The sequence below is a fragment of the Mastomys coucha genome, unplaced genomic scaffold (assembly GCF_008632895.1).
Source record: "Mastomys coucha isolate ucsf_1 unplaced genomic scaffold, UCSF_Mcou_1 pScaffold3, whole genome shotgun sequence".
NCBI lineage: Eukaryota > Metazoa > Chordata > Mammalia > Rodentia > Muridae > Mastomys > Mastomys coucha.
The window spans coordinates 26,670,522-26,685,118 of record NW_022196909.1 but is presented as its reverse complement, the minus strand read 5'-3'; the positions used below and the strand labels follow the sequence as shown (position 1 = coordinate 26,685,118).

Sequence of the window (14,597 nt, the reverse complement as noted above, 5' to 3'; positions counted from 1 at the left end):
TGAGATTAGCACAGCATCTTTAATTGCAGACTGAAGTGCGGGGCTTCTTCACACTGGGAGCCTGGATCTGGAGGGTTCTGACTGCCCACACTTGCCCAGACAGGCCAGATCGTAATGTCTAGGCAGCGTAGAGAACAACTTCCTGGCATGCAGGGATAACCAGAAGTGGGGTAGGAGGACAGGGCATGCCTAACCATCACCTGGCGATCACTAATTCCACCATCGTAGAGACACAAAAATGGGGAACCGATCTGAGATGCAGGAGTCTCCCGGTGCTGAATTGGGAGCCGGAGGGACCCCTGAGCACATACTCAAGTTCATAGAAGCAGAGGAGAAGGGACAGCCTTCACTCTGCACACACGCCCAGGTTGCTCAGACCCTTTGCTGATGCTCAAAATAGGAAATTCCTGGAAGGATCAGCTTCCGTTCTTGCTGGGACAAGAACTGACTCTAGCTTAGAAGGCCAGCGTGAGGTCTGAGACCCTGCATTTTAGTTTCCCCTTTACTGAAATGGGGTCTCACATATCTCCAGAGTTCTTTACTCTAGGGTCTCACATAGCCCCAGGGTACTTTACTCTAGGCCGAGGTTGGCCTAGAACTCCTGACCTTTCTGCTCCTACTTTCCGAGGGCTGAGATGATAAGTGGGCATCACCATGCCTGACATTCTTCTTTTCTTCTTTTACTGTGTTTGCTTTTGTTGTGCTGAGATAGGCTCTCATTACATAGCATAGGCTGGCCTCACTCCCACAATCCTACAGTCTTACCCCCCCGCCACCCCCACCATGTGCTGGATCACAGGTGTACACCCCTGGAGGCTTCCAGCAAGCTGGTATTAGCCTATCAACACTTAGAGTTGCTAGGCTCTTACATCCCTCTTCCTCGACAAGGTGAAACCTCCAACTCAGGGACACAGGGTGGGAGGGAGGAACCAGTCCAGTTTGGACTGCACCCAGTCCCTGCTTGGGCCCCATGTCTACCTCCTCATCTGGCCGACTGGCCTTGGGATGAGAGCGGAATGGGCAAGGTTTCTATTAGGATGCACAGCCATGATACCAGCAATGCCCCATGGCAAGCTTACCAAGAGCCAGGAACACTGTGAAGAGACAGGGACCTGGACAAACTCTGTGGTGGGTTTTTGCTCTCAACAATAGTTCTGAGTTCTAAACGGCAAAATGTTGGAGACAAAGTGGCCTAGCCCTGCCTGTGTCCTGGGGCTTCCACAGACCTACACAAAGGTGTAGACCAGCCAGGACCCGGGGACAGCTAATAGTACTGCTGCTCAGGTGAGGAGGTAGACACATGGAGATTGAGGGAGTCAGGGATATTCCCAAGCACAGGCCTTATTAGGGGGCAAGGGCCCAGCTACCTCCTGGGAAATGCCACAGTTCTGGGCACACTGAGACAGCCGGTACTCCCCCTACCCACCGTCCCCAAACCACAGGCAAAGGTCATCAAGATGGCAGGTCATTATGGTGATAGTCTTGAGGTTGGTGGTACTGGACCAGGACAAGGCAACCAGGTTGTCGTCAAAGGGAGGTCACAAGAGGAAGGCCATGGTGAAGGAGGTCACCTCAGGACCTTGGGTCACAGTCATCACATGCAGATGGCTTTGTCTTCTTTGGGCCGCCTCTCCGGTGGCCCTGCAGATAATATGCCTGACCACGGCACCAGGCCATTCTCAGGGAGGGATAGAACAGAGCGTGTAGAAAGTCCTCCACACAATGCCTTGCTTGGGACAAGGAAGAATGAGCCGTCTGGAGCAGCCCCTCTGTACTCTGGCCAGATGTCCAACCAATGTCTCGGCATTCCAACTCCTGGCTCAGGCTCTGACCAGCCCAGGGACCCTGAAGGCCAGGACATGGCACCATGACGGGCGTCACTGTGTTCAGTCTACAGAAGGCAATAAATAGGCGGAGGTGGTTTCCTCTCAGGATGGTGACTGGCTCTCACACTAGAAACAAGGCTTCGAATCATAAGGTCCGTTGAATGCCCAGCAAGGCTCATCTGCAAGCTTGGAGGGTGTCCGACGGTGTGGAGACAGAACCTCTGAGGGGTTCTACTCAGCGAAATCTTGCTGTGATTCTTCCTCCTCCCAAGTAACCCAAGCTCAGTGAGAGCAAGACACCTACCCAAGTCAGCACAGCAGCGGTGAGCGCCCTTGAGCCTAGACTCTAGCCTCACCTCCCTCCTCCCTCTGGAGCACCAGGGCTCACTACAGTGCTAAGCTACCCACCCTGGCTTAGCTGTGCCCCTCCCTCTGTATGCTGCCTGGCCCACCCACCCTGCTCCCCAAGCTTGGCTTCCCATGGGCCTCCCTCCTCTCAGGATGGCAGGCCAGTATCCTTTGTCCCTTGCTGGGTGAGCACAAAGAGTGTGTCCTAAGGCGGAGGGGCCTGTGTATCCTCTGGAGACATGAGCATATCAAACTTGATGAGCGGCGGGGCGATCACACGCACCTCGGCGCTCAGGGGGTTGAGACGCAGGTTGATGACGCGCAGAGCAGGCATGGCGGCCAGCTTCTCCACCGGAACATCTGCTGGGAAGAAAGGGAACAGGTTAGAGAGATAGGGACCAGCAGGGTGGGAAGGAAGACAGAATGGGAAGACCTGGAGCATACAGGGAGACCAGGCAGGGCCTTTGATGTTCATGGACCATTGTGAATGGACTCAGCTCAGGGGTCCTATCCCTGAGGGAGGGGCCTTCAGGGCTTTACCAGGACACCAAAGCCACATGCAGAAAAGCAGATTTATAGAGGAGGACCCAGGTTGGGCACGGATGCACATGCTTGCAATCCTAGTGCTTGGGTAGTGGTTAGATTAGTAGGAGTTCAAGGTTACTCTCTACTACATAGTGAATGAGCCTGAGGGTAACCTGGGCTACACAAGACCTTGTTTCAAAATCCCCAAGCAGTTATGGGGGGATTGGATCAGGTGTCTGGAAGATAGAATCACTGTATAAGCCACAATTTTGCTCTTCAGGTAGGCTCAAATGAATTAGAGACAGGTTCTTAGATCCTGCTGCATGAAGAAAACAGGAGAGCTGGCCACAGCAGCCTAGAATCTACTAAGACATAGAGGAGCATGTGAATGAGGTGGACTCGCAGTCCGCTGTCAGGACATTCAGACACATGCGTTAACAGGAGTCAGCCCCCCTGCAAATACGGTGCTGCTGAAATGGGGTGGGCACAGAGTGCCACTTGGCATCTAGAACAGTCAGGAACAACAAGCAGAGCACAGACTCCCAGAGCTATGAGAAGCCAGGGTGAGGCATCCATCTTGGAAGTGCACGGTGGTGGTGGCCGCATACGGTCACAGGAGCAGTCAGTGCCACCAAAGGAGCACTGAAAATGGTCACAATGGTAAATCTCATGTCATTTACAGCTGCCACCGTTTTGGACACTTATTTGAGTATATATGCATGTAAGATACAAGTGTGTGAGAATATATATGCCTGTGAGTATATATGTAGGGGAGCATATATGTATGTGGGTATATATGCATGAGAGTATATATGTATATGTGAGTATATACGTATGTATGGGTACATATGCATGTGAGTATATATGTATGTGAGCATATATGTATGTGAGCATATATGTATGTGAGCATATGTGTGTAGGTACATATGCATGTGAGTATACATGTGTGGGTATATATGCATGTGAGTATATATGCATGTGAGTATACATGTGTGGGTATATATGCATGTGAGTATATATGTATGCGAGCATATATGTGTGGGTACATATGCATGTGAGTATACATGTGTGAGTATATAGGTGTGTGAGTATATATGTGTAGGTACATATGTGTGTGAGTATATATGCATGTGAGCATATGTGTGTGGGTACATATGCATGTGAGTATAGATGTGTGGGTATATATGCATGTGAGTATATATGTATGCGAGCATATATGTGTGGGTACATATGCATGTGAGTATACATGTGTGGGTACATATGCGTGTGAGTATACATGTATGTGTGAGTGTGACTGAGCATGTGTAAATGAAAACCATCCCAAACTGGTCTCTCCTTTCCTTATGTGGCTCTCTGAGACTGTCATCAGGTCATTAGGCTTGGCAGTAAATGCCTTTACCCACAGAGCCATTTTGCTGGCCCCGTGGCGCAAGGTTTTAAATTAGTAATAATACCATGCTGAAATCCACCGAACTGTATGTACACTTTCCATGAAGGAAATGTGTGGCGTGTGATACACTGCAATACGGTGATTAAGAAAAAAGCTGGTTTAGAGGCTGGTGATGTAACACAGAGGCTGGTGATGTAACACCGCTGACAGAGTATGTGCCTAGCTTGCTTGAAGCTGTGAGCTCAGTCCTAGAAATGGATAAGCCAGGTGTGGGGACACGCATCTGCGGTCTCAGCACTTGGGAGGTAACCATGGGGGAATCAGAAAATTCATGACCATCTTCAGTTACACAAGGAGTCTGAGGCTAGCCTGGGCTACTTGTGCCCTTGAGGAGCCCCTAAAGCAGGAATATGTTTTATCCACTCACCACTTGTAGATCATGAGGGCCTGGACAAGACCACAGCCCTTCATGGTTATACTGCCTCAAAATGTGACATCATCAGGACTCCCTACATCATGTCACCTGTGTCACATGCCTGTAGGAGGGTCCTGCACAAGCTGGGCTCCTCAGGAGTCAGACTCTCTCCTGTCATACATAGCTTAGGGTCCCAAATATCCATGTATACAATGTAGAAATCAGGTTTCGCCGGGCGGTGGTGGTGCACGCCTTTAATCCCAGCACTTGGGAGGCAGAGGCAGGCAGATTTCTGAGTTCGAGGCCAGCCTGGTCTACAGAGTGAGTTCCAGGACAGTCAAGGCTACACAGAGAAACCCTGTCTCGAAAAAAATAAATAAAGAAATAAAGAAATCAGGTTTCAAATTATCACCCATTCAATTCATCCAAGGACAATAGGGCCTCCTTCAAAACACACTTTGTCAAAAAATATAGGTTGTAATGACCTGATTAGTTCCAGTACAGTCTGAAATGAGGTGGCCAAGGATATAGTTCATCTAGTAAAGGGCTTGCAACCTGAGAACCTGAGTTAAGTTTCCGGAGCCCGCGTGGGGGATGAAGAGAGCTGATATTCACAAGTTCTGACCTGTACAAGCACACTGTGGTGTATACTCCCTCCTACAATAAATAAGCACAAAAAAATAATGCCAGGCTGTGGTGATGCACGCCTTGAATCCCAGCACTCAGGAAGCAGAGGCAGGCAGATCTTTGTGTGTTCAAGGCCAGCCTAGTTCCAAGACAGCCAGGGCTGCACAGATAGACCCTGTCTCAAAAAAAAAAAAAAAAAAAAAAAAAAAAAAAAAAAAAAAAAAAAGAAAAGAAAAGAAAAGAAAAGAGAAACCACTAAAGAGACAAACAAGCAAGTGAATGAATACAATGTATCAGCAAGCCCATAGACAGCCCGGCTTTCCTCCACAGTAATTTCTAGCCTTGTTCTGAGCCTTACTTTCCTTCTCCCCATGGTTTTATGGGGGACACAGATGCTCAGCGGCAAGCCAGTGCAGGTGCACAGCTGCACAGTTGCATAGTCGCCTTGAAGGTTGTTGTGGCCACTCTTGTCAGTATGGCGCGCTAGATTCCTCCACCATATAATTAACTGCTGTTTGGAGTCGCCCGCCTCCCCACCTTTGCAAATAATTAGAACTCTGTAGGGACAAAATTTAAGAACGGGCAAGCAGAGTGTCCTCATCAACGGTTCCCACCCGTTGCCACGGCCTTGAGGCCCACAGACTCCTTGTTATACCCAACCTCGTGATAACTGCATAGTGACGGCTTTCCAATGCCCCGAGTTGCTCAGCATGGCACTGTACAATACAGGCTGTCCTTCCTGGCCACCCATCTGTTTCTTAACAGGGATTCCTATGCTTCTACTGATTTATGGCGGCCGTGTTTAAATTAATTTGTTGCTCAGTTTGTTCCAGATCTGGCCTGCGGGAGCCCCTTCAAACTGGCTGATGGCTTTTTTTTTTTTGTTTCTGTTTTTGTATTTTGTAGTGCTGGCCTCTGAGCTTTACTAGCAAGTGTTCTGTCTTACACTTCCAAACTCCTGGCCCTCACTCTGTGGGTTGGCAAGCGCTCAACATTTTGGGATGTATTATGGCACCTTGTGGGATCCATTTACGAGGCTTTGAACATATCTAATCACCTGCTTGAACTGCAGCCAAATGTACCGTGGCCTGTCCTCTGCCAGCTGATGGACATACAGGCTGCATCATTTGCCCTTAAAGGCTAGCGTGAGAATGCCTCTGGCTGCCTGCCAGGAGGAGCACAGTCAATGGCTCCATCAAAGGATTTGTGTTTGTCTGCCTTTGATGATTCGCGGACCCTAGCTCTCTGGTCAGCTCACCTCCCCGCCCAGTTCCCAGACCTTCAGCAAGGTCACTAGTTCTCCCTCCTGACACAGCGTGAGTCATCTGAAGATGGTGAATAGCGCTCAGGGCTCTATGGCCAGGAGGCAGCGGACCCTGAAGGCTCCTATAGCACAGATGCTGCCCTCCCCTCTAGGCTCCGTTGCTAGGATGAAAACAAAGAGAGGCCACTATCTCTGGCCAGTCTTTCCCTGTCCGGGTTCTGGAGTCGAGGAAGCCAGGGAAGCTCAGGGACCTGCCTCTCTGCCCACTCCACAGATGGGGAGCCTGAAGCCAGGAAAGCCCAGCTCAGGGACATTTGGTGACTGAGCAGAGCAGGGGCCAAGAATGGGGCTACCTGCTCTAAAGTATCTTCTACAAGGGGTGTGCGACTGTAGGCATGGGGTGGGAGAAGGCAACCTAAAGGTGCTATGCCTGATAGGTGGACGGCTCCACGACTATGGGACTTCCCAGGGGTCTCTTTTCCCCAAAGCAGTTAAGGCCAGCATAGGCCTAACCAAATGGGACCTTGCAAATGACCCAGGCTTCTGGGACCGCTGAGCTGGGCTGAGTTTTGTTGCTGATAGAATTTTTGGCTGTTATTACTTGCTTTTATTTTTACTCGGGGACTCACGTATTGAAGGCTGGCCTTGAATGTGCTATGTAGCCAAGGAGGATGGAATTTTGGATCCTTTTGTCTGTACCTCCCAACAGTTGGCAATGCAGATCTGCTCCGCCACATTATGTGCTGCTAGGGGACTGAAGTCAGGGCTTGGAGTATGCTACGGAAAGCATCTAACAGTGGTGCTACTGGCTTTTAGGTAGAATGTATTGAGGGCCTGCTGATTTATGATCTACAGGAATTTTTGTTTGTTTGTTTGTTTGTTAGTTTTTGAGACAGGGTTTCTCTGTATAGCCCTGGCTGTCCTGGAACTCACTTTGTAGACCAGGCTGGCCTCAAACTCAGAGAGATCAGCCTACCTCTGCCTCCTGAGTGGTGGGATTAAAGGCGTGCGTCACCATGCCTGGCTTAAAAACATTCTTCTTCTTTTTAATTATTAACAATTTTAGCTTAACATTTTCAAAAACAGAACAGGCTCAGTACCATTAGTTTTTTTTTTTAAAAGATTAATTTTTATTCATGTGTATATGCACACATGCACGTGCACATGTGTACATGCCCGGGGAGAGTTTGTGTGTTCACGTATGTGTGCCTGGGGAAGACTAAAAGAAGGCCTGAGGTTCCCCAAAGCTGGAGTTATAGGGATTGTAAATCACTCAATATTGACAGCTTCAAACCCAGACTCCAGTTTTCTGCTAGTGAATAGCAGATCTCAGCTGCCCAGCTATCTCCCCAGGCTTCCCCCGCTCCCCAGTACCATGATTAGCATGATCCTCCATGTAGGACAAAGTCCAGAGAGGTTAAAAGACTCGTGAAGGGACCCTCAGCTAAGTAATAAAGCAGGGGGTGTATGATGGTGGGCTGGCTGGCTACTGGCCCTGTGTCCTTTCTGCCATTTCCCAAGCAGCTTTACAACCCGGCTTGTGCCACCTTCCTCAGCTGGGTGGGGGGTTCTCAGAGGAGAGCAGCAACACAGGCGGCCAAGCCTTCAGGTGGAAGGGGGTTAGAAAAGGGACCTTCATCCACTCAGACGTCAGGGTGGATGGGCCGCTCAGCTCCCTGAGGGAGGGCTGTATACTCTTAGGTCAGGGCCCCATTCAGGGCTCTGGTGTGCAGCTTGCACGGTGGAACCCAGCAAGAAGGACGGCCTACAAGACACAGGTTGGATCACCACCTGCCTGGTTAGTAGGAACTACTGCAGATGGAAGGACAGGGCGATCTCCAACAGAGGAGGAGAGGCCAGAATGCAGGTCAAACATTTCCCTCCCTCAGAAGGGATGGAAAGCAAAATGACTTGACACTGCTAGTGCCCACCCACTTCCTTGTACTTCCAGCTGAACACTTGTAGACTGGCAAGCTCCTTGCTGCCCCTTGTAGACTATGGGGCTAACAGCAAGAAGACGCAGGCTTATTCCCTTCTAGACAGTGGTTGAGAGGACGTAACCAAGCAACCCAACCCTCTAGGCCCCATCACCAGGAATCAGGAGACCCTGCTGTGTTTGGCTTAATGAGGTCAAGTCATTTCACTGATACCAGCTTCCATGAAGAAGAAGGAAGCTGTAACTGGAGGGTTAGGGTGAATTCCCATGCTCTGGCAGTCCCAACCAGGCTAGGTTGGGCGTCCCGTCTGAGATTTAAGAGATGAGGTGAAGGGAGAGTGGAGAGGTCTTTAAGAGCGTCAGGAAGATCCAATGATCTGGAGAGGGGATGCTGAGCCCGGGGGGGAAAAGGAATGGAAGGCCTTCTGCAGCCATCCACTTGCAGAGACGTGTAAGTATCAGCAAGATCGGTAATGACCGATTATAACATGGAGAGAGTTCAGAGGCTTGATGAGAAGCCTCCAAGCTGTACCGACACATTCCCAAAGGGCTGGCCTTCAGATGCACAGCCAAGAGTAACTAACTGTCTGCAAGATGAAAGATGGACCAGCTCTGCAGTGGAGTGTGGTGTTCCACACCTTTAATCCCAGCACTGGGGAGGCAGAGGAAGGCGATCTCTGAGTTCCAGGCTAGACTGAACTAGCAATCTCTGAGTTCGAGGCCAGACTGGACTAGAGAGCTATTTCTAGGACAGTCGGGGCTGCACAGAAACACTGTAACATTGTATCAGAGAAGACCAAACCAAAACCACAAAATGATGGGCCAGGTGTAGAGGACACTTTGAGTGGGACACTGGACAGGCAATGGGTCTCCCCTGAGTCTGGCCTAGAAAGCACACCCCAGACAGAAAAGGCCCTACTCTGCTCCACAGAAATAATGGAAAAAGAACAGAACTGAGGCCAAAAAAGATCAGCTACAGCCAGCCGGGTGGTGGCGCACGCCTTTAATCCCAGCACTTGGGAGGCAGAGACAGGCAGATTTCTGAGTTCAAGGCCAGCCTGGTCTATAGAGTGAGTTCTAGGACAGCCAGGGCTATACAGAGAAACCCTGTCTGAAAAAAACCAAACCAAATCAATCAATCTTGGAGCTGAGGATGGCTCAGCGGTAAAGAGCATTGGCTGCTCATTAGGGGACCTGTGCCGGATCCCCAGCATCTGCACAGCAGCCCACAACCATCTATAACTCCAGTCCCAGGGGATCACACACTCTCTTCTGACCTTGGTGGTCACCCAGCACCAATGTGGAACACACGTACATGCAAACAAAACACCCAGTACATGTAAAATAACAAAAGGAGGTAAAGTTGATTCTCAGACCACGGGAAGGGAAACAACAGCTTTGACTCTTTCAAATGTCATCAGGTCTCTCCATACAGTATAAACGGGCCTGGTCTAGCTCTGGGCCTGACAACTTAAAGTAAAACAAAACCAACAGTTAACTAAAAACTAGTAACAGCAAAAGGTTTCAGAGTGTGGTCGTATAGACGGGTCTCAATTTAGAGAATTCTGTTACAGATTTGAGGCCACCTTCCTTATTAATGGGTACGAACGGGAAATTTAGGTTTGAATGAGGAAAGAATTAGGGTAGGGGCAGCAAGAGGCATGCCTATAATTAAGGAATCCTGGTGAAGCTTATCTTATTCTGGTCCTTCAAAGGGGTCTCACGAATGAATTATTCAACTGTCACCTGCAGCCATCACTGACAGGGACCCATACAGTTCTGGTAAGATGACAGGCTCCCAGCTGAGGATGTCTACATCTGGGGGGGAGAGGAGTCGTCTGTACTCCCTGCCTTTGCTGCTCCTGGGATGGTAGGAAGGACAGTGACTCATCTCTGTGTCATCAGCCTCAAAGAGCGTGCGCGCGTGCGTGCGCGCGTGCGTGTGTGTGTGTGTGTGTGTGTGTGTGTGTGTGTGCGCGCGCGCGCGCGCGCGCCTGTGTAGTGTTAATCACTCGAGTTCCTAAGTGATTAAGAAGCCTGCCAGGCAGGAGTAAAAGTCACGGAGACAGACACAGATAAAGGCAGAGATGTCAGGCTTTTGTCTTGCTTTGAGTGACCTGTAAGTCCAAGTGAGAAGTCAATCCTTTTAGCAAAAGCTGCTTTTAAGTACCTGTCACACAGGAGCTTGGCAGTTTATCTAAGAAGGCCTAGCAGAAAGACACTTCTAGAGACTGATGGCTGAGGCCCTGTTCTAAAAGGTTCCTCACAACAGTTCTGTCTCAGTTGGGGTTCTATGGCTGTAAAGAGGCACCATGACCAAGGCAACTCTAATAAAGGGAAACATTTCATTGGGGCTGGCTTATGGTCTCAGAGGTTCAGTCCATTATCACGCTGGGAAGCATGGGAGTGTCCAGGCAGGTGTTGTGCTGGAGAAGGAGCTAAGAGTTTTACATCTTGATCCACAGGAACATGAAGACACACTGGGACTAGCTTGAGCCATCTAGGACCTCAACGTCTGCCCCTAGCAACACACTTCCTCCCACATGGCTACCGGGGGCCCTTTTCTTTTCTTTCTTTTTTTAAAATTTTTTTTGTTTGTTTTTTTGTTTTGTTTTTTTGAGAACAGCCCTGGCTGTCCTGGAACTCACTCTGTAGACCCGGCTGGCCTCGAACTCAGAAATCCACTTGTCTCTGCTGCCTCTCAAGTGCTGGGATTAAAGGCATGCGCTACCACTCCCGGCCATTTTCATTCAAACCACCACAGACCCACTTCGCAGATAAAGAAACTGAGCCTCAGATTCTTGGTGACTAAGGTCATCAAGCCAGAGTGTCAAACAGGAAGGACAGACCCTGATCCTAACACCCACCTGAGGGGTCAGGGCCAAATGGAGATACTAATCGGCTTTCTCTATTCTTGACAGGGTTTCTCTGTGTAGCCCTGGCTGGACTCGAACTCAGAAATCTGCCTGCCTCTGTCTCCCAAGTGCTGGAATTAAAGGCGTGCGTCACCACCGCCTTTCTCTATTCTTGAAGTTAATCATGCTGGGCAGACTGCTCAGGCCTTGTCACCGTTGAATGTCACAATGCTTGGATACATTGGTCCCAGCTTCTTCGACACCTACCTGCAAGCCTGAGCGCTCGCTCTCCAGCTAGAGTGACAAGCAGCTGAGAGGCAGGAGCTGTGGAGCCATGGACCCCTGTCAACACTGGTACAACTGACAAACCCGAAGCAGTGTCACTACAGATGACAAGCCCGAGATGCCAGCTGGGAGCTCCGGGATGAAGCTTAAGAAAGATCATTTATACTCCCTGCATCTGAGCGAGAGGCCAAGGCGGACAGAGGATGGAGAGGAGATGAAGTGGTCTGTGCCTTAGGATGAGGACGCCAAGTGTGTCCGTGTCAAATGCAGTTCCCTGGACCAGAGCATGCCACTCTATCACTAATGATGGAAAAGGCCTTGTCACCCTCTGGCCAGTGCTTCCTCTCAGAGCTGGGGATCTCCCCGCATCCTGCTGCTCCTCTGATTCTAGCTCCTGCCATGTTCCTTGGTGCCCCCTCTAAACTCATTTATAACATTTTTTGTTGCTGTTTTAAAGGTTTTTAAAGCACGCACGCACGCACGCGCACATCCTTGTGGAAGCGAAAAGATGGAATCAGATGCCCTGGAGCTGGGAGAGCTGGCAATTACGAACAGTATATAGGTGCTGGGACCAAAACCCACGTCTTCTGGAAAGGCTGCAGGTGCTTTCATTTTACCACAAGGTCTCAGGTATCTTAGAGTGACCCCAAACTCATTATGTAGCCAGGGCTGACCTGATTCCTAATCACCTCGCTGTTGCCTTCCAAGTGCTGGGATCGCAGGCACATACCACCGTATTCTGCTTCTTTTTATTAAATTATTATTATTATTATTATTATTATTATTATTATTATTATGATGTGTAGATATTTTATACACATGTATATTTGTGCACTGTGTATGTACCTGGTACCTGCCGAGACCAGAGAACAGTATCAGATACTCTAGAATCAGATGGTTGGTAGCCATCCTATTGGTGGTGGGCATCAAACCTGGGTCCTCTGCAACAGCAGCCAGGGCCCTTATCCTCTGAGCCATCTCTCTAGAGTCTCCTTTTACTTTTTGCATTGTGGAGCAGCTTCTGTGTTTTTCAGCTGTAGGACGTATGAGATGAGGTTCTAGAATCTTCCCAGGAAGCCAAAGCAAAATGCTTTAAGAATTCAGGTGTGGTGGGCCACCTGAATCATGCTAAATAACCCCAGTGCTTGGTGGGGGTTAGGATGTGGTTCAGCTGACAGACTGCCTGGCATACAGGAGATCCCTCAGGATATCTCCAGCACTGCATAACTAACTCAGGGGTAGTGGTATACATCTGTAACTTTAGCATTTAGGAGGTAAAGGCAGGGGGATCAGACATTTAAGGTCATCCTTGGCGAGGCCACTCAAGGCTACATCTGTCACAAAAGAGAATGTCTGAGGCAGGAGGACTAGGCATTTGAGGCCAGTCTGAGATACATATTGAACAAAAACCTGAGAGATTCACTTAACTTTCTCTTGGTCTACTAGTGTATGGAGGGGGTTGCACAGCCTTGTGTCCTAGGTGGGGGCTGTAGCCGAAGGCTTGCCAAACCTTGCTGAGAAAGACTGCGATCAGGATAAATGCCCTGCCCTCCTGGATGCTCCTTCCTGGGCTCTGCCTATTGATGGGAAGCTTGGGTAATCAATCACGGCAGTACCCAAGTGGGCAGAATTTACAGACATCACTGCCCTGAAGCCAGCTTGACCTCCTTTGGCTGGTCATTAGCACTGTTGACAGAGATGTGGGAATCCAGAGGGACCAGCTGAGAGGCAAAGCAATGTTCTGAGTAATGTTCTTCCTCCGTGTGACCCCATGGCCCAAAAGGATGCTGAAAGGAGGGGGAAGAAGACGAAGAGGGGGAGGAGGAAGAAGAGGAGGAAGGAGAGGAGACTGGGTGGTGTGGGTAAGTGTAGCGGGGTGGTGAGTTCCCAGCATGGAGTTAATTAGCAGAGGTTAGTGTATCTGGAATGACTTTAGATTCTTGGGAATCCAAGCTGGCCGGAGGCAGGGCCTGGCTTCCTATCTAAGCCTCATAGCGATTCTTGGTGCCTAGAAACTAAACCAAATAAGATGAAGGATGCCATGGGGAGCCCAGCTTCGCATCCCACTCAAAATGCCACAGACAAGCACATAAAATCAGGTGACCCAGTCGGGATGTTGGGGGAGCGGGCAGTGGGCGGAGGGTACGATGCCTCCACCAGGACCGCATCTGGGACACACTCAGTTCCTCAGACTGTGCTATGGCTGGCTGGAAGCCAGATGGACGAGCGACCAGGCCTCTCCCATCTCCCCGACACCAACAGAAAGGCAGGAAGCACAGAAACAGAACTTCCCCCCTTACCTTCATGGAGAAGAAGGACAAAGCTGGGTTCAGACAATCCCTCATGCTGGGTTCCAGCCTTTGGGGGAGACTGTGTATGATGGGGAGTCTGAAGAGATGGGGCCTGAGACCCAGACCCCAGTCTTCCAATCAGCGTCATACAAGGCTGCAGAGTGAATCTGGCCAGTACAGGCTTCCCAAGCCAGCCTTAAAAACAAGGTCATCAACCCAGACACTATCCCGGATGCCAACAAGTGCTTGCTGACAGGGGCCTGATATAGCTGTCTCCTATGAGGCTCTGCCAGCGCCTGACAAATACAGAGGTGGATGCTCTCAGCCAACCATCGGACTGAGCACAAGATCCCCAATGAAGGAGCTAGAGAAAGGACCCAAGGAGCTAAAGGAGCTTGCAGTCCCATAGGGGGAACAACAATATGAACCAACCAGTACCAAGAGCTCCCAGGGACTGAACCACCAACCAAAGAGTACACATGGAGGGACCCATGGCTCCAGCAGCATATGTACCAGAGGATGGCCTAGTTGGTCATTAGTGGGAGGAGAGGCCCTTGGTCCTGAGAAGGTTTGATGCCCCAGTGTAGGGGAATGCCAGGATAAGGAAGTGGGAGTGGGTGGGTTGGTGAGTGGGGTGAAGGGGATGGGGCTATGGGATAGGGGGTTTTTTGGGGGGGGACCAGGAAATGGGATAACATTTGAAGTGTAAATAAAGAAAATATCTTAATAAAAAAGCAGATATTAAAAAAAAAAGGTGTGAAAAGCCGGGCTGTGGTGGCGCCCGCCTTTAAGCCCAGCACTTGGGGGCAGAGGCAGGTGGATTTCTGAGTTCCAG

At 49.9% G+C, this 14,597-nt stretch overlaps 1 protein-coding gene across 1 annotated transcript in view; it reads right to left on the bottom strand.

Moving 5' to 3' along the window:
• Lrrc20 (leucine rich repeat containing 20) overlaps positions 1-14,597 on the bottom strand; it is a 104,912-nt gene continuing 90,315 nt past the window's right edge. The window contains exon 5 of the mRNA XM_031347829.1: positions 1-2,534. Coding sequence (XP_031203689.1) covers positions 2,380-2,534 — 155 coding nt within the window. The 3' untranslated portion in view covers positions 1-2,379. The remainder of the gene's footprint in view (positions 2,535-14,597) is intronic.